Source organism: Canis lupus, chromosome 17, assembly GCF_003254725.2.
Source record: "Canis lupus dingo isolate Sandy chromosome 17, ASM325472v2, whole genome shotgun sequence".
NCBI classification, from domain to species: domain Eukaryota; kingdom Metazoa; phylum Chordata; class Mammalia; order Carnivora; family Canidae; genus Canis; species Canis lupus.
The window spans coordinates 51687458-51708739 of record NC_064259.1 but is presented as its reverse complement, the minus strand read 5'-3'; the positions used below and the strand labels follow the sequence as shown (position 1 = coordinate 51708739).

General features: G+C 36.3%; 1 protein-coding gene across 1 annotated transcript in view; it reads left to right on the top strand.

Moving 5' to 3' along the window:
• RSBN1 (round spermatid basic protein 1) overlaps nt 1–21282 on the top strand; it is a 43949-nt gene that overhangs the window by 15427 nt on the left and 7240 nt on the right. The window contains exons 3-4 of the mRNA XM_025453471.3: nt 14988–15125; nt 15440–15582. Of these exons, the coding sequence (XP_025309256.1) occupies nt 14988–15125; nt 15440–15582 (281 nt within the window). The remainder of the gene's footprint in view (nt 1–14987; nt 15126–15439; nt 15583–21282) is intronic.

Below are 21282 nucleotides of genomic sequence, written 5' to 3'. Positions count from 1 at the left end.
GGAGAGAGAGTCTCAGGTAGACTCTAAGGAGCCCCATGCAGGGCCTGATCGAGAACCAAAGTCCAACACATAAGCAACTGTGCCACCCAGTGCCCCTCAGCAAACATATATGGAGAACATACCATGTACTGGACATTCTGTTCTTAAACGGACTAACTGATGAGCTCAGTCTGGTGGAGGAGATGAACAAACCAGCAATTATAATACAGTTTGCTAAGTGTTAGAAATATGCATAGGGGAAAACCTTGTATTAGAGGGAGCATAGTTTGTGGTGTTACCTAACAGACTTGAGGTGATTAGAAAAGGCAGTTTAAAGCATGTGATGCTTAAGTAGAGTCTTAAAAGATTAGTACTTAGCTTAATAAGGGCATTTTAAGCAAAGAGAAAAACTGCCTGTACAGACACACAGGCATTAGAGAATGTGGTGCTTTCAGGGAGCTGCAGCTAGCTTGACATAGCAAGAGTACATGTTAACTATTGAGGCGTTGTGGGAGTTGAGACAAGAGACAAAAATCAAGATTGTGAAGAGCTTTTATATGATGTGCCAAAAGAAAGTTAGTACTTTTTCCTAAAGGTAATGGGGAAATCATTGGTGAATTTTATTAGGGGAGTGCTATCAAGTTATGTTTGCCAAGATTACTTAGGAGTTTGAAGCTTGGGATAGAGGAGGAAAATGAGATTGGAAGCAAGAAGACTGGTTAGATTACTGTGGTTACTAGATCAGAAATGGTCCATGTCAAAATTGATATTGACACTTAAGACGGAATGAAAGAGAAATAATTAAAAGATGGGATTAATTGCAATCGGTGAAGGAGAAGGATAGAGTCTTAAAATAATAGGATTTGGATAAATAGGTGGATGGTGGTTCTGGTCATAAAGTTTATACAAGGTTGAAAAAGCTGGTTTCTAGGGGTGAAGGGTGTTGATGAAGAGCTCAGTTTGGGATACTTTGTATTGGAAGTACCTGTGAAGACTAAAGGTTAGAAATGTCTATTAGGTAGTTGAATATATGAATCTAAGACTAGGAGACACTTGTAGGCTGGAAATGCAGCAGTTGGATCTATTAGCATATAGGTGATCCAGGCACAGCATTAGAGGGGAAAAGAAATGAATGGAATCCTGACATGTACTCACATGTAAGCATGAGGAACGTGGGAAAGAGATCAAAAAGAAAGGGAAGTAGAAGGAAGATTAGGATATAAGTTTTCTAGGTTTTAAGAATGATGGAGTGTTAAGTATCACATTCATAGGAGAGATCAAGTAAGATAAGGATTGGAAAATGTTAAGTTGCTCGATTAGGAATTTCATTTAGAAACCAGTGGTTATCCAGACCAGTGCTTCGCAAACCATGGCTAAATATTGTCAATTATGGTTTTTTTGTTTTTGTTTTTGTTTTTTTAAGAAGCTTACTACTTCTCTGTGTTTATAAACTTGGCATTCAGACCCTTACCCACATCTTCTGAATCAGAATCTACATTTTAACAAGATTTGCAGGTGATTCATATACACATTAAGATTTGGGAAGCACTACTTTAGAACATATCTGCACTAGTCAAAGGAAGTAAAATGTAGGTTTGTTTTGTGCAAGAATAGTTGTAGCTTCCATAATTTTTACATTTTTAAATTATTGTAGTGGCAAAGCTAAGATCCACATAAAGTTGTTTTTGTTGTTGTTTTCATATTATATGAAACTCATATTTTAATACCAAAGGAAATTTAAGTTTATGATAAATCTCAGTTGAAGCACCAAGCTAATCTAATCCTCAAATTTGATTACTTTTCAGATCTAATTTTTTTTTTTTAAGATTTTATTTATTTATTCATGAGAGAGACACACACACACAAAGAGAGAGAGAGAGGCAGAGGCAGAGGGAGAAGCAGGCTCCTTGCAGGGAGCCCGACATGGGACTCGATCCCGGGTCTCCAGGATCACACCCTGGGCTGAAGGCAGGTGCTAAACTGCTGAGCCACCCAGGATTCCCATAGATCTAATTAAGATAGATAGATAGATAGATAGATAGATAGATAGATAGATAGATTTATTTATTTATTTATTTATTTATTTATTTATTTATTTATTTAGAATTAAGTTTTAAATAGTCATTGGCGAAATAACAATTTTGACCAAAAACTTTTAAGTGTGGAATGTTTTGTTAATTAATGGAGAAATATTAGTGTCCACTTTGAAATATATTTCTCCCTAATAGACATGTACACGTTTTAGGAATAAATATAATTTATGACTTTTTTACTTAAGTGCTATATCTTGTAGTTACTTGCTTTTTAAGAACTTTTTAATGGTTTTAAACTTTGAAGTGTGATAGTTCTATAATGAGCATATAATCCTTGACTCCCCTTCTTATAAAAATCCTATTGTAGATGATAAACTGATTGAAAATTAAAATAGTTTTCTAGTCATCTTACGGACTAACAGGATTTTAGAGCAGGTGGGGGCCATTTCCAAGCCTTCATTTTATAGATGAGGAAGCTCACACTTTGGTTGTGACCTTCCCCAAGGTTAAATAGTGGCAGATCTTCAAAGAGGAATTATTTTTTCTTCTTTCTCTGGGTGGAATTAAATTCTACAGGTGAGGATTACCAGGTTTTAATGTGTCTATATAATGCAGATTTTTATTTTATATGTCTGGGTTGGGGCTGTATAGGCTGCATTTTTGATGAGTTTCCAGATGATGCTGATACTGCTGGTCATGAGCCAACAAAGCTATAGACTGTAGATTCTGTACAGGAATTGCAAGTCAAAGCAACAACAAAAAACCACTAAAACACTAAAAATATAGTAAAATTAAATGAAGAGTTGTTTTAAATATTGCCATCTGAGATTATTTTCACCTTAGAGCACCTAGATAACTGAAGGGTATATATGGAGAAGAAGGATATGTATATATGTGTGGTGGGAAGAGAGGCAATTGATTAAAAAAGCCTATCTACGATAGTAAGATTTTGTTTTCTTTATCTGGCAAATGTGCATGTTTTAAATTCTCCTTGACAGAACATAAAGACTCCTAACTCTGGGAAACGAACCTAGGGGTGGTGGAAGGGGAGGAGGGCGGGGGGTGGGGTGAATGGGTGACGGGCACTGAGGGGGGCACTTGACGGGATGAGCACTGGGTATTATTCTGTATGTTGGCAAATTGAACACCAATAAAAAATAAATTTATTATAAAAAAAATTCTCCTTAAAAGAAAATGTTGAAGTCTTTTACTGAGGATCATAGATCTTTAACTTTATTTAGGTGGTTGGTGGGAGAAGTTCTTGTACATACTACTTTTATTACTATAAATGGTAATGTCTACTATTCCAGAGAAAATCAGCAAATGTTATTTCTTCATTTTGTGTTCTGTCAAGGCCTAAAATTAAAATGGGCTTATTAGGTGCTCCTCATCTTTAATCAATATAATTAACATTTTATGGTGAATTGGTAGTACTAAGAGTTGAACCAGTAGAGTGCTTTGTACTTTCTAAATAACTGAGAAACTCCTTACGAACTACACATCAATCAGTGTGTTATATAAAAGGAGAAATAAATATTTTAAGTAGTTGGCTTTATAAAATAAACCAGCATAGGGATGGTAGGTTTGGTTCTTTTTTCTCTAAGTACAGCTTATAATAAATTCATTTTGACTTGCACTACTTTTTCACTATATGTTTTAAAGTAGGAATGCTTTTCTATTCACAGATCACGAGGTTAGGAAGATTGCTGGCTAGCTTTTTCCTTTCTGATTTTTAAACATTCAGATTGATTAGGCGTCTTCCTAAAACATGAGTTCTGTAAAATAATTACCCCTGCCCTTAGTTGGGGGAAGGATGTCCATATAGTATATTTCTAGCTTGATGGTCTTCTAGTTTTGGGTATGTGTGTGTTTAAGAATTTCTTTTTTAGGTAGTTTTGGGTTCATGGCAAAATGGAGGGAATGTACAAAGATTTCCTGAATACTCTCTGCCCCCATCTGTGCACAGCCTTCCCCCATTATTAACATCCCCCCTCCCCCAGTGGTTCATTTATTACAAGTGATAAACCTATGTTGATTCATTATAATCACCCAAAATCTGTAGTTTACATTATAGTTCACTCTTGGTGGTGTACTTCTGTGGGTTTGGACTAATGCATAATGATATGTATAAGTACACAGAGTATTTTCACATCTTAAAAATCTGTGCTCTTCCTCGTCATCCTTTTCCTTCCTCTCCCAACCCTTGGCAAACACCGATCTTTTTACTCTCTTCATAGCTTTGCCTTTTCCAGAATGTAATATAATTGGAATCAAATATTATGTAGCCTTTTCAGATTGGCTGCTTTCACTTAATATGCACTAAGATTCATCCATGTCTTTTTCATGGATTGATAGTTTGTTTTTTTTTTTAATGTCTGGATAAACTACAGTTTATCAGTTTGTTCACCTACTGAAGGACATCTTGGTTGCTTCCAAGTTTTGGCAGTTATGAATAGAATTGGTCTCTTCTAAGTTTTAACTGACTCATGACTGTCCTTACTAAAAAGTGTATGTGGGATCCCTGGGTGGCGCAGTGGTTTAGCGCCTGCCTTTGGCCCAGGGCACAATCCTGGAGACCCGGGATCGAATCCCACATCGGGCTCCTGGTGCATGGAGCCTGCTTCTCCCTCTGCCTGTGTCTCTGCCTCTCTCTCTCTCTCTCTCTCTCTCTCTGTGACCCATCATAAATAAATAAATAAATAAATAAATAAATAAATAAATAAATAAATAAATGCAAAAAGTGTATGTATTTGGAGCACAGTTGAGCTTCTTTCACTCTGAGCAATTGATACAGGATAACTGTGAAGTTGAGTTTCTTTTTTTTCTTTTTTTAAAGATTTTTTTTTTATTTGAGAGAAAGAGACGATGTATGCATGCGAGTGGGGGAGGGACGGGGGTGGGAGGAGGAGAGAATCCCAAGCCGACTCCCTGGTGAGTGTGGAGCCCTGCCTGGCTCAGTGCCAGGACCCAGAGATCATGCCCTGAGCTGAAAGCAAAAGTTAGATTAGATGCTTAACTGACTGAGCTACCTAGGAGCCCCATAAAGTTAGGTTTCTAATCTAAAGGAGGATATAACCTATTGACAGCAATATATATTTTTAAATATAATTGCTTGAACTTTTATAGATTTAAGATTTTTTTTTAAATGCATGCAGAACTAACTATTTTCTTATAGGCATTTTCTCCCTTGATCCCACAATCTTTCTCCTCTCCCCTTTTGCCTTCTGATTCTACTAATGGTTGAGTTTTTTCTGGCATTCTGTCCCTTGCTTCCATGGCAGCCTTACTTTTTTCTGTTCTTTAGTCTCTATTTACCTTCCTCCAGTTCTCCTAATACTCCTCTACTCAACTTGTTCTTTGCTTTCGAATGCCATTTCCAGACCAGAGTTTTTCAAACTTGCCAGATCCTAAGAATAATCTGGGGTTGCTGATTCCAAACACATATTTAGAATCTCAGGTTCTTCTCTTGGAAATTCTGATTAGGTCTGGAGTGAGGCCTGCGATAAATATGTCAAGTGATTCAAATCCTGTGATCAGGCAAATTTAAGAAACTTTGGACATATATTCCATCTAGCATTACTGTGTTTTCCTTCATCTGACCTGTAGATCATCCTTTTAGAATTTCATAGAAATCATAAACTATGGGCTCTTAGAAATAATCTTGTCTAACCTCTACAAAGTGCAAACGTTTTAGAAAATCACTTTTGGGTTGGTAATTATTCAGGAGCTTGTCTCCTCCTAAGGTTTCATAAGGCTGCCAGTGGGTACTCAACATTGTCTGGGAAGCTTGCGGCTTTTCTTTGGTCAACTTGCTTGTTTGTTCTTCATGAAGACTATTTACACTTTTTATCTGTGTACATCTTTTCTGCCTTCCCTCCTGTTAAAATAGAAAAAAAATCCCACCTCTTCCTCAAAAGCGAATCTTTCGCCTCTGTTCTAGATTTCCATTCCTCACTTGAAGATTGTTACAAAATATACATAACAAAATTACTGTTTAACTATTTTTAGGTACATAATTTGTTGGCATTAAGTGCTTTCACAATGTTATATAGCCATAACCATTATCCATTTCTAGAACTTTTTCATCATTTGAAACAAAAACTGTACCCACTTGCTTAGGATCTTTACCCACTCGCACCCTTTTAATCTTTCCCTCTCCATTTTCACATAAAATGCAAATTAAGTGAATTCTTTATGTTTCCTTCATTTATAATAAAACACTAAGCTTTTTCTTTCTCCCCAGAAATAAATCTTTCTTCTGAATTTGTGGTTCATTATTTCTATGCATCTTCTAATATTTTGCTGTGCATATGTGAACATATAAACTACATAAAACTGTTTTGTGTGATTTAACATTTTATAAATAGTATTTTGCATGTATCATTCTACAAATTGCTTTGGTTCAACATTGCTTCAGAGGATTATGTTGATACATATAATTAGTTCATTCATTTTAACAGCTATATATTTGGTATTTTGCTGTGTGATTATATCACTATTCTCCTGTTGTACATTTGGGTTGTTTACAGTTTGGTAATATCACAGTGTAGAGGGGCGACTCAGTGGCTCAGTCAGTTAAGCATTTGCCTTAAGCTCAGGATATGATCCCAGAGTCCTGGGATCAAGCCCCACATGGGGCTCCCTGCTCAGTGGGGAGCCAGTTTCTTCCTCTCCTCCCTGCTTGTGCTCTCTTGCTATATCTGTCACTATCTCTGTCTCTCTCTCAAAAAAAAGTTTTTTTATGTATGTATGTGTGTGTGTATGTATGTCTGTATGTATGTCCTGTATATATCCCATGTATGTCCTTGGATTTCTATTTGCCTTTTACTCACATCACGGGATTCCATGACTCTTCTGTTGACTGAATTCAGTGACTCAAATGATACTTCATATGTCTAAAGTCTTTATCCTACCATTACATTTTTTGGTAGTTCAGATAGGTGTGGCATTCTAGGTTGGAGATCATTTTCTTGAGATCTATAAAAGTGCATTACTCCAGTGTATTAAGCTTCTAGTGTTGCTATTGAGAAATCCAGTATCATGGTGATTCCTGATGTTTTTAGGTGTTTTTTTGTTTTTTTTCTCTCTCTCTCTCTCTCTCTCTCTCTCTCTGTGTGACTATCTCTCACCAGAGAGAGAGAGGCAGAGACACAGGCAGAGGGAGAAGCAGGCTCCATGCACCGGGAGCCCGACGTGGGATTCGATCCCGGGTCTCCAGGATCGCGCCCTGGGCCAAAGGCAGGCGCCAAACCGCTGCGCCACCCAGGGATCCCAGTATTCAAAGTTCTCAATCTGCTAATTTCCGTATACATTTTTTCCCTTGTGAAAAATGGTTTGCTAGCTTGTATCTGTCATTTTTTTTACTTCTGTTCTCTTTGAGCTCCTGGGATTTATAACCTTTCTGTTTTACTCTCAAGTGGATTTTGATAAGGAATAGACCTAAATCTTTTGTTCTGTCTGCCATGTTTAGATAGCAGCCCTCCTTATGTTTTCACCTTTACCAGATTCTTTGCATTAAGACATCACACAAAAGAAGACTTAGATGGAAAGATATATTTTTGGATTAAGAAGAACCAACCTCAAAATGATAAAAAAAAAAAGGAAAGCAGTGGTAGAGGAGTACCCTATCAGATATCAATACATTCTAGAGATTTAATGATTAAGTGTATATTAGTTTATGAACATTATTCAGTGAAACAGAAAAGTCTAGAAATAGGCCCAAATACATACAGGCATTTGATACATAAAAATTATAGTATCTCAAATCATTGATGGTAGAGAGATGACAGTGTTGGGACATCAGGTATTTATCTAGAATTCATATTAGTATTCATATCCCTAGATACCAAGATACATTCTGAATGACATTAAAGATTTAAATGTAGAAGATGGATTAATGGAAGAATTCTTTCATAACTTTGTAGTTCAAAAGGTCTTTCTGACTACAACCAAAACAAAACAAAAATCACTGTCAATAGTCAAAGGACAAGTTGTGAAAAATTATAAACAATTCATATCGCTGACAGAGGATTAACTTTCCTAAATCATTAAGGGTTCTAGAAGTAGATAAGAGAAAGAAATACTAGTAGCCCAATTTAAATATAAGCAAGCATTGTGAATGGGTTGCTCACAGAAAAAGAAATACAAAGAGCACTTTCTCTTATGTGAAAAGATACAAAGCTTCATTCCTAAGAAAGTGGATATTAGAACTACTAAGAAGGTAGTTTTTACTTACCAATTAATAAAAATCCAAAAGTCTGATAACATTAGTGAGGCTGTGGGGCAATACATACCTTCCTAGAGTGCTGGGCAGGAATGAAAGTTTATACGGCCCTATTGAGGGTTGCTCAGTCTTTCCATTTAAAGAATTCTCTCAATCTTATTTTCTCCTCTCACTACCAACCCCAGCTATTTGAACTATATATGTTCTGTAGCCAATGACTAGGATTTATATCCCCAGTCTAAACCACATGATTTTAGACCCAGCTGTTCTCTTGACATACCCACTTGGGGTGTTTTATAGGTACTTGGTGTTAGTCCCTATTGCTCCTGTAACAAATTACCATAAAGATAGTGCCTTAAAACAGTACAAACTTATAGTTTCTTACAGTTCTGAAGGCTCTGAAGGAGCTTTGTTGGTTTTTTGCCTGTTTTAGCTTCTAGTAGCCATGTATTTTTCCTAGTTTGTGGCCCCTTCCTCCATCTGCAAAGTAAGTCACTCTACTCTCTGCTTCCATTATTTCATCACCACCTCTTCCCTGCAAATCTCCCTGTGCTGCCTCCTTATAAGGATGCATGTGATTTAAAAAAAAAAAAAAAAAAAAAAAAAAGGATGCATGTGATTATAAATAGGGCTCACCTGGATAGAGTAGGCTACTCTCCCCATTTCAAGATTCCCAATTTATTCACAATTGTAACGTTCTTTTGCCATATAAGGTGATGTTCTCAGGTTTCAGGGATTAGGACCTAGATATCTTTGGGGGCCATTATTCAGCCCACCACACACTTAAAGCTCATCATGTTCAGAACTTAAGATAACACCTTCCCACCCAAACCTGGTGGTCCCCCAGTAGAAAGAGTGGTTTCTATATCTCATTGCAAAGGTCAGAACCTGGGAGACATCTTTGGGTACTTTTTTCTCTGCTCTATCATATCCAGTCTGTCTCCAAGTCCTGACAATTTTATCTCTTGGATATTTTTCAAATATATATATATATTTTTTTATCTTTTTCTAATCATCTCCACCATTACTAGTTTATCATTTCTTATTTGGAATATTACAGAAGCCTAAGTCTCTTTCAGCACCCCTCTGAGAAAACGAAACAAATACCAAGCCCTCTCTGCTCTAAAAAGACAAAGGCAAATTGATAGCTTTCCTTTTACTACTTTAGATCTTTTAGTGATTTCACAAATCTTTAATGTAGTCTTCAAGGCTCTCCATAATCCAGCTACAGCTCATTTGTCTAGCCTCATCCTTATTTCTTTCTTTTGCTTTGTGTGTTTTGCATCATTAGCTTTCTTTTAGACCTTGGAAAGGGCGATTCTTAAGGGATTTTGTTTTCTTTAAACTTGTTTTACAGATTTTAACTCGGTTACTTCGAGGAACACTGTATTCTCTAGATCAGGATCCCTTGTTCTCTTCTACAGTGTCTTATTCCATTCTGAGGATTCATCACAGTTTATAATTAAATTTTCGTTTAGATTAGTGTCTGCGTCTCCCTACTAGACTGTTAGCTTCCAGGGGTCAAGAGTGGGTCTGGTTTGCTATATCTGTGGTTAGGACAGTGTCTGACATGTAATATATAGTAAACTTTCATTAAATGAATGATAACTAACTTTCTCACAATTCCTGTTTTCTATTTAAAGTTATATAAATCTACTCTTCTTCAGTCTTTTCAAGTTAAATAATTTCTTCACACTTTTTCCAATTTACATGAATTTCAAGTCACTAATCATCTTAATTGTTCCCTTTGCATGTACTCTAGTTACATACTTTTTAAAGCCCAGAGCGGGGAACTAATACTCCAGATGTCATTTGTGCGGTACCGAGTATTGTCTCCTTTAGTACAGAAAGTATAGGCATACCTTGGGGGTATTGTGGTTTTGGTTCCAGACTACCACAATAAAGCAAGTCCAATGAATTTTTTGGTTTCCCAGTGCATATAAATGTTATATTTGCACTATATTGTTACAGTCTATTAAGTGGGCAGTAGCAGTATGTCTAAAGAAACAGTACAAATTCTTTAATTTAAAATGGCTCTATTGCTAAAAAATGCTAATAACTACCATCATCTGTGCTTTTGGCAGGTCAGTCTTTTTGCTGGTGGAGGGTCTTGCTTAGTGTTGATGGCTGCTGACTGATCAAGGTGGTAGCTGCTGAAGGTTGGGTGGCTGTGGCAGTTTCTTAAGACAGCAATGAAGTTTGCCACATTGATTGACTCTTTCACAAACAATATCTCTGTAGCATGTGATGCTGTTTGATAGCATTTTATCCATGTAGAACTTCTTTCACAATTGGAGTTAGTCCTCTCAAATCCTGTTGCTGTTTTATCAACGATGTTTATGTGATATTCTGAATCCTTTGTTGTCATTTCAACAATCTTCATAGCATCTTTGCCAGGAGTAGATTCCATCTCAAGAAACCACTTTTTTTTTGCTCATCCATCAGAAACAGCTCCTTACCTGCTAAAGTGCTACCATGATATTCCTGCAAAATCTATTCCCATCTTCAGGCTCTAATTCTAATCCTATCGAGTTCACTTGCTGTTTCCACCACACCTGCAGTTACTGACTCCACTGAAGTCTCAAACCCCTCAAAGTCATTCATGAGTATTGGTTTCAACTTCTTCCAGACTCCTGTTAATATTGATATTTTGACCTCTTCCTGTGAATCACGAATGTTCTTAATGGCATTGGGGATGGTAAATCCTTTCCTGAAGGTTTTCCATTTACTTTGCCCAGACCCATCAGAGGAATCACTATTTCTGGCAGCTATATATAGCCTTACAAATAAAGACTTGAAAATTGAAATGACTCCTTGATCCATGGGCTGCAGAGTAGATGTTGCGTTGGCAGGCATGAAAACAATATTAATCTCATTGTACATTTCCATCAGCATTCTGGTAACCAGGTGCATGGTCAGTGAGCAGTTATGTTTTGAAAGGAATCTTTTTTTTCTGAGCAGTAGGTCTCAACAGTGGGCTTAAAATATTCAGTAAACCATGTTTTGTAAGCAGCTGTGCTGTCATCCAGGCTTTGTTGTTCCATTTACAGAGCATAGGCAGAATAGGTTTAGCGTAGTTCTTAAGGGTCCTAGGATTTTTGGAATGGTAAATGAGCTTTGGTTTCAAGTTAGAGTCACCAACTGCATTATCCTCTGATAAGAGAGTCAGCCTGTCCCTTGAAGCTTTGAAGCCAGGCACTGACCTCTAGCTATGAAAGTCCTAGATGGCATCCTCTTTCAATATAAGGCTATTTTTTACTACATTGAAAATCTGTTGTTTAGTGTAGCCATCTTCATTAATTATCTTAGTTAGATCTTCTGTATAATTTGCTGCAGCTTCTGTATCAGCACTTGCTGCTTCACCTTGCACTTTCCTGTTATGGATATGGAGTCTTTCCTTAAATCTCATGAATCTCTGTTAGCTTCAAACTTTTCTTCTGCAACTTCCTCACCTTTCTCAACCTTCAGAGAATTGATGAGTTGGGGCTTGCTCTGAATTGGGCTTTGGCTTAAAGGAATGTAGTGGCTGCTTTGATTTATCTAGACCACTAAAACTTTCTTTATATCAGAGGTAAAGCTCTCTTTCTTATCATTTTTGTGTTTCACAGTGGTGGAACTTTCAGTTACCTCCAGGAAATTTTCCTTTATTCACAATTTGGCTGTTTGGTGCAAGAGACCTAGTTTTTGGCATGCCTTACTCACTAAGCTTAACCATTTCTGACTTTTGATTTAAAACAAGAGACATGTGACTCTTTATTTCACTTAAACAGACCATTGTAGGGTTATTAAGTGGCCTAATTTCAGTTTTGCTGTGTCTTAGGGAATAGGGCCTAAGCTTGAGGAGGAGGGAAAGAGATGGGGGGACAGCCAGTCAGTAAAAGCAGTCTGTACACATGCAGTTTTTATTGATTTAAGTTCACTGTCTTATGTGGGCATGGTTCGTGGTGTCCCAAAACAATTACAGGTAGTAACATCAAAGAGCACTGATCATCATAATAAATACAATAATAATAAAAAAGTTTGAAATACTGTGAGAATTACCAAAATGTGACACACAGACTCATATTATCCCTGAAAGCATGCTATTCCTAGAACTGGTATGGAAGTTTAATCTGCTTTAATTGTTTTATGGTGCTTGGCTCAGAAAGGTTAGAATAGTGATTATTAGAAAAGCTTTTCTAGGGCAGCCCTGGTGGCGCAGCGGTTTAGCGCCACCTGCAGCCCGGGGTGTGATCCTGGAGACCCAGGATTGAGTCCCACTTTGGGCTCCCTGCATGTAGTCTGCTTCTCCCTCTGCCTGTGACTCTGCCTCTCTCCCTCTCTCTCTCTCTATGAATGAATAAATAAAATCTTTAAAAAAAAAAAAAAAAAAGAGGGATCCCTGGGTGGCGCAGCGGTTTAGCGCCTGCCTTTGGCCCAGGGCGCGATCCTGGAGACCCGGGATCGAATCCCACATCGGGCTCCCTGTGCATGGAGCCTGCTTCTCCCTCTGCCTTTGTCTCTGGCGCTCTCTCTCTCTGTCTCTCAGTCTTTCATGAATAAATAAATAAATAAAATCTTAAAAAAAAAAAAAAAAAAGAAAAGCTTTTCTACTTCCCCTTATTTCCTTTTTTAAAGATTTTATTTATTTATTCATGAGAGAGGCAGAGACATAGGCAGAGGGAGAAGCAGGCTCTCTGCAGGAGCCCAGTGTGGGACTCGATTCCAGACCCCAGGATCACACCCTGAGTCAAAGGCAGACACTCAACTGCTGAGCCACCCAGGCGTCCCTATTTCCCCTTATTTCTGTGTTCCAAGATCTTCTTTCCCAGTCTGCCTCCTCTGGCTTTGCATAGCATGATGATCATACAAATGAATAGAAAGTAAATCATACAAATATACGCAAGGTAACTTTTGTTGTGGGTAGTTGCTGCTTCATGATTGTATAAGGTTTTCTTGAGAAAGATTTATAAGGAATTAAGAAATCTGACATTTGAGAATAAGAGCTAAGACCTTTTTTCTGTGTGTATTGTATATGAATAGAAGTGCTATTAAATTGTCTACAGAAGAAAAATAGTAGGTTCAAAAATGCTGCTAGGGAACTAAGAGTAAAGAACTGTGTAAGAAATACTAGATGGGGGGGGAGGGTTGCCTGGATGGCTCAGTCAGTTAAGCGTCTGCCTTTGGCTCAGGTCATGATCCTGGAGTCCCAGGATCAAGCCCTGCATTGAGCTCCCTGCTCAGTGGGGAGTCTACTTCTCTCTCTCCCTCTTCCCCCTCCCCTTGCTTGTGTTTGTTTTCTCTCTTGCTCGCGCACTCTCAAATAAATAAAATCTTTTACAAAAAATACTAGATGGTTGTTTGTGCCTTGAATTGAGGCAAAATTAGTAGTATTTTAGACAATTGAAATCTTTTTTAAAGATTTCTTTATTTATTTGAGAGAGAGAGAGAGAGTTTGCCTGTGTGGAAGGGGAGGGGCAGGCAGACAGAGGAGAGAGTATACATCTCAAGAGGACTCCCCCCGCTGGCTGCGGAGCTTGACTCTGAGATCATGACCTGAGCTGAAATCAAGAGTTGCTTGCATAACCAATCGAGCACCAGGCACCCCCCTCATCTGTACCTTAACTAAGGTAGAGAATGCTTGGTTACTGATCCAAGGTGGAAGTTCTGGTTAGAATTAAGCATTTATAGTCTAGTCATCTGTATGCATGGATCCATGTTGACCCTTGAGAAACATTCATTTGAAATTGGAGGTGGGAATACAAGAAAATACAAGAAATGACTTAGAAGAATAATATCAGATTGTTTTGAATTGGTAGATTCCATTTATTGTTTTTTTTTTTTTAATTTTTCATTTAAATTCCAGTTAGTTAACATACGGTGTAATAGAAGTTTCAGGGCTACTAATAGATTCCATTTGAATGCTAGGATTCCTTGGGCTACGAATTGGTATAAAATATGCCCTAGATTCACTAGAGAGTTGATATAAAGAAAATGTCAAAAAAAAATATGTCTAAGTGCTTACAGATAACATTAGATTTCAGAAAAGGAAAAGATCATGAAGGGTGACCAGGAAGACTTCCAGAAGAAAAGTCTTGAACTGATCTTTGAAAGATAAGATTTGTGTTGGCAAAAAAGAGAACATTCCAAATAGGGCTGGTTTAAGAGAAAAATCATTGCAGGTGGAAGTATGTTTGGCATAAGTTGGGTAGACAAAAAGAGATCAGTTTGCCTAGGGTAGAGGATCTTATATTCAAGTAATTAAGGGAGGTTGGGTTTGGTAGCAGTCAGCCTGGTATTGGCCTGGTGTGAAAGTTTTTCATTAGGGACTGCAAAATGGATATGGAAGAATAATCTGACCATGGTCCTTTTTGTTGTTGTTGTTCCTTTGCCCTGCCAATTTTTCCTGCTTATTTACCTTTTTCTTTTTTTTTTTTTTTTTTTTTTGCCTAAATATCACTTTAGAGTGTTTACAAAGTACAAAAATCATCATTCTCAGACAAGTTTAAGTGTATCTTAGTGTCTTCAATGTTTCTTTGAGATGTTGGGATCATAGATTAGCTTGCTCTTTGAAATTTCTGTTTGTGGCACTTATCAGATTAATGTGTTTGTCAGTGTGCTAGGGCACCGTTCTCTAACTACGAACTTTATACAAGGTACTGACTATTGAGTTTTTAGTATGTAGAAGAAATAGCAACATTGGAAACAATATTCTAATTCTTATATTATAGTGTACTTCAGTCCTTTCTCTCCCCTCTTTCATTTTATCTCAGGTCAACAGGACATACTGCTGTGGCACCTACCGAGCAGGTCCCATGCGGCAGATAAGTCTTGTTGGAGCAGTAGATGAAGAAGTTGGTGATTATTTCCCAGAGTTCCTTGATATGTTAGAAGAATCACCATTTCTGAAAGTGAGTGTTAATTCCAGTTATTAGAGTTCTGATCATTACTTTAGTGGACACTTTCTATTAAAAAATATTAATATTAAGTTAATCTTTTCTATTAAAATTAAATTTTCTCCAGTGTTCTAAATAGAAATGTTTAGAATAATTAACTTCAGTTACTCTTTCTTTACATATAAACTATTATATAGCATTTATTTCTTCATATACATATACAAAGTAAACTTCCTAGAGCTTTCTTTTGGTTTTGGGTTAACTTGTAAATAGTAAAAAAAAAAAACAACAAAAAAAATTTTAATGTGAATCATTCTTCTGACTTCTAGATGACTTTGCCCTGGGGTACACTTTCCAGCCTCCGACTCCAGTGTAGGTCCCAGAGTGATGATGGGCCAATCATGTGGGTAAGGCCAGGAGAGCAGATGATCCCTACAGCAGATATGCCAAAGTCACCCTTCAAAAGACGACGGTAAACATTTATTTTTCCCAAATAAGCAAAAGCACTTTTTAAAAGTTTCGTTGGTTATAAAAATGATTGAGACCTGAGCAGTTTGAAAAACCATTTGTCTAGATTATTTGAAGAGCTGTCTTAAGGAATCTTCAGTGATCAGTTTCTTAGTCCAGTCCACTCATTACTTGGTCATCAGAGTGAGGCATCCTTCTAAAAAAACAAATTTAATTTTTACCTATTTTCTTAAAACCTGGATCCTACCTGCCTGCAAGATAAAAGTCCAAACTTCTTTGTGTGGCTACAAGGATCTTTCATAATCTGGTTGTATTTCTAGCTAGATCTGTTTCTATTCCAGCCTTGAAGAATTTAGTTTTCAAACTATGGTCTTTCACAGCTTTGTAAGTACTATTCTTTTCACTTGGAATGGCATCTCCTTCCCCATCTTCCTCTCTACCTGACAAACTCTTAATAAATTTTCAAAACTAAACTTGGATGTCACTTCCTTTGTGAAGCTTTTCTTTGTTTCCATACACAATTAATTGTTTCCTTCTCTGTGTTCACACAGCATTCTGTTCTTTAATGATGTGTTTACATATTTTTGTTTTTTACTAAATTTTGAGCTGTTTTATTCTTCTCAGTCTCCATGACCCATAGTTGGCGATCAGTGTTTGCTGAATGAAACCAATAATGTAGATTTCCTATAGTCATTCATACTGGGCTAACATATTTAGTATTTCAGATACTTAAAACAGATATAGATTGATTTATTCTAGTACTATGAAAAATCTCATTTAATGAGACTGAAAATGATTTATATTTGCTTAGAGTATGGAAATAACAACCCCAAATAAGTATCCAGAAGTGAGATTTATTTATTTATTTTTAAAAGATTTTATTTATTTATTAGTGTGAGAAAGAGAGCACCATCGGGGGGAGGGCAGAGGGAGTGGGAAAAGCAGGCTCTCCCACTGAGCAGGGAACCTGACACAGGGCTTGATCCCAGGAGCCTGGGATCACATGACCTGGGTCAAAGGCAAATAGATGCTTAACTGACTGAGCGCCACTCAGGCACTCTCAGAAGTGAATTTTAATGGAGTAGTCTAGCCCTTACGTTAAAGCTTATAGGGGAATGATGCTAAAGCTAAGTATGGAATAACCTTAGGTACTTGAAATACTGCATGAAAATATTTGGTAAAAACTATATATGAATATAAGATGGTGGCATGGTGGAAGCTGGCAGTAAACTACTGCACATTGCTTAGACCATGGCAGTTGTATATCATGATGATAAGTCTGGAAATCCTAAATTCTTAAGTACTGTATACAATTTTTGTTCTATAATCTTTCCAGAAAAGAAATGACCATTATTTCCTGATTATTATAAGGTTTTAGAAAAATCAGATAATAGAAAATAGTGAAAAGGCAAAAAATACCCATAATCCCACCTATTTAGGCATATTCACCTTTCAAATTTTAGTCTGTATTATACTCCTAAACTTTATACACAGATGAACTCCTTCTTTATGTGATGTTTACTTTAAAACTTGGTGGTTTTCTCAATCCCTTAAATTTAATGTGTTATATTAAGATACAGCTATATCATCATTTCTAAATGACTGTGTTGTTCTCACTGAATGGTTGTATCAAGATTTACTTAACCAGTTCTTTCTTAGTGTAAATTTCTTTCAGTTTTTCAGTGTAAATAGAATTTTGACAAACAGGACAGTGGTCTGCTGGACAGGGCCATTCTTAGCCTCCCAATTCCACATTGAATGAGGTCACGTTAGTTGCTTGAAATTGGCCATGTTGGGAGTATTTATACCACAGAAATAAGCAAATCAGCTACAATCAGCCATCTTCTCCTGAAGCTGGTTGTAGAAATCTATCATCACTGATTGCTGGCAGGTTGGTGGGTAGGTAGGTGGAAATATGTATCTTTATTCATATACATGTTTATTTTCTTAGTAGAAATTTTAAAGATGCGGAGTATATACACATTTCTAATTGATCCAGAAGTATACCAATTTATACTTCCACCCAAATAGTAAGATAGTACCTTTTCCCCATACCCTCCGTTAACTTTTTTTTTAACTTTGTGATCTGATGGGCAGAGATGTCTTGTTTTAATTAGTTTTTCTTTGAGGAATTTGTATTTCTTCTTTTGTGATTCCCTTTTCATTTCACCCATATATTTACTAGGCTGTTTTTCATTTAAAATTCTCTTTTTATGACTGTACATTTTTTTATGTTGCAATTTTTCTCATTTTTTTTCTTTCAGCTTCAGTTTTTTCTTTACTCAAAAAAAGTTTTTCTCCCTTGGTTTATTTTTCTTTACTCACAGATTTTCATGTGTTGTCAGATCTGTTTTTTTTCCTGAGGTTTCTCTCCTAGTGGCAGACTTAGAATCACCTTCTCTCATTCAGTATTACAAAATATTCATTTCCATTTTCTCCTAGTACTTTGATGATTTCAGTATTTACATGTTTTATTTACCTGGTATTGATTTCAGGACAGAGGGAGACATTCATCATGTTTTCCAAGTAGTTAAGCAGCTGTACCAACCTCATTTACTTAATAATTTACCTTTTCTCCACTTATCTGAGAGGCTATCAAATTTTATTTTTATTGGGGTTAAATATTCTTAAGTGAAGCATTCAAAAGACTGAATTAGAGTGAATAAATCAGAACTGAAACACTAATATCATATTTTTATGTTAATGAGAACTTTTTATTGCTGAAAACTGTAGAATTGATGTGAGAAGCTGTCTAGCTATCAAGGACACTGCTAATGAAGATCATCTTTGAATTTATGGACTTTAAATTTAAATACATGCATAGGGTTTTAAAAAGTCAAATGCTACAGTAGGGTTTGTAATGAAAATTCCTGGCCACCTTTCCGTTCAGAGACTTACACTTTTTTACCAAGGGCAAAAACCATTTCTGTTTTCAATGCCTTTTGTTTTAAGACTGTGGCAGGAAATTTGTCAGTTTCATGGTATGATAGATAGGGACTCCTTCCTGTTCTCCAAACAGTTAAATGATCCTTTCTTTACCTTCTTCCTCCCCTTTCAGCTTTTTGTCAGCTGTGCTTCTACATTTTTAAGATGAATTCACATTCTGCTTTAAAACCACAATTAGGTTTTATATGCATTGTCAATAGATATATTCTACAATTTGAAAGTCAGTAAATGGCATCTATAATAATATGGGAAGATAAGTTTACTGCAGACCTAACCAGTAGACTAAAAATTTCTAAAGTTGCAGTGTTAACACTTAAAGGGATAATATACAAAAGGATCTTTCTTTCCTGTATTTCACCTAGATATTGAAAATCATGCCACATTATAGTCTCATGTTTGGATTATGCTGTTTTAAAACCAAAATTATTCTATTTTTTCCTGCAGTTTCTGATTTACGCCTCTTTTGAAGGGGGGGACATGTACTTTTCTTGACCATAGTCCTCATATTTTGTATTCTCTTTTTTGCTCCAAATCTTTTTTTCTAAAATCATACTTTCTGCTCTTATGACTATGACTTTGGCTTTTTTTTTTTTTAATATTGTTAGTTATCTTGGATTCTGTGGCTTTATCATATCCTCAGGTATCCAGAACTTTAATCATACTGTCTACTCTAACATTTCATTGTTTTTTTTTACCTGGAAATCTTCTGGGGCTCTGTGTTCTCTTCAATGTGAAAAGCTTCATAGTTATCAACCTTGGACTTCCCTCTTAATTCATTTCTACATTAACCTACAGTTGTCGTCTTTCTATGCTTATTTCCTTCTCTTCCTTTACAGCACATTCTCAAGTAATATTCTAACAAAAGGAAAGTATTCTGAGTCATTATATGTCTGAAAATTTCCTTTTCTGTCATTAAATAGGATTGATAGTTTAGCTGGATTCCAGAGGATACATTTTTCCCTTAAAAACTTTTAGCATTACTCCAGTGTCTTTTTCTTATGTAATATTGTTTATGAGAAGTCTTAATGCCAGTGTAATTTTGGGGTTTTTTGGTAGGTAATCTTTTTTCTTTTCCTCTCTGAAAGCTTAATTTAACAGTGATATCTTTGGGTCTTTTCATTCTTACTCTTCTATTTAATCCTTTTTGTTGTTTGATAGGTCCCTTAAATTTAAAGATTCATGTCTCCTTTCATTTCGGGGAATTTTTCTTGCTTAATTGCCCTGGTAATCTCTTTGTTTTCTCTGTTATTTCTTTCTGAAACTACTGTTGGTTGAGTAATTGATCTCTCAGTTTGATTATCCTCATATTTTCTATTATCTTTTTGCTTTTCATTTTGGGACATTTAGCCTTTCTTTTGAATTCTTACATTTCAGCATTGTTTATTTTGGTCTTTGTCAGGCTGTTACAGGCTATCTTCATATAGTTGATGATTCTTATATAATATGATTCATTCATATTTAGAAATAAAGCATTGGGCTTACTGAGTGTTCTATTTATATTTTAGTGAGCCTTATCACTAGGTAGGTTTCACTTTAGAGCTAATAGGCATAGAACTGGACCTTAAAGGATATGTCCGCATGCCAGAGGATTACATTAGTTCTATTAATATGGTAAGTTCATTGTATTTAGAGAAGAATATGAAGAGGATTTTGTTGTTGTTGTTTTTCTGAAAATCTATCAGGACACTTTTGGCTACAAGCAATAAAAATCTTAATTCAAACTGGTTCATAAAATAAATTGTTATCCCATATATCAAGAAGGCCAGAGAACTTGGCTGTAGGTACCGTATATATACGCCAGTGACTCAGTACATTTATCAAGGAATCAGATTTTCTTTTATCTGCTCTGTCATTCTCTTTGCCTGGGCTTTGTACTCACAGTGGCTTTCTTTCTGTACTCATGTTTCTAGGCATCACATATGGATCTGGTTATATGCAATAGAAGAAAAAAAATATCTTTTCTTTTACTTCTCTCTTAGGGGCTAGGAAACTTCCCAGAAATCTCCTTAGCAGATTTCCTCTCTTAACTGCTGGCCAGAATCAGTTCATGCCCATTTTTAAATCAGTCTCCAACAAGGGGAATGTACTTACCAGCGTTTGTCAGGATTCATCAGGATCTACCCCTGAAACTTGTTAATGAGGTCCTTTAACGGGATAGGAGGAGATACCTAATGAGAATCAGAGTTCTGTCAGGGAAATAAATATGAGAAATGGATGCTGGGTGGGTCAATAATAGTCTTTTCCAGGGGGGTAGATGCCTGACTTCATTTTACTTACAGAGGTGGCAGGTTTATGTGCAGAATTTCACTTTAATTCCCCCTTTCTCAGCCTTATCTCATTTCTGTCTATTATCATCATTATACTTGGCTTTTTTTCTTTTTTCTTTGTGTCTTAAGCTTCCCCAAGATCTTTTGGGCAGGCCAGCTGCCTTTTTAGTTGCCATTCCCTTCTTGTATATTCTAGGCTTATGGCTTTCTCTGCTCAGTGTTATTAGTCCAAGACATTAGTAATCATCTTCCAGAAATTTGTTGATACTGTTCATTAACTGATTAATTCCTTTGTTGATTCTTATTCATTCTTTTACTATCACCTTTTATTATTATATTTGGAAATTTTTGAGCACATAAAAAAGCAGATGATGATGTAATGAATTATCATATATTCAGTATCAATAGTTATTAGCTCAAAAGTTATTAGTTCATATATTCAGTATCAATAGTTATGAGTTCTGTACTCCTATCCATTTGTGTATCTCCTC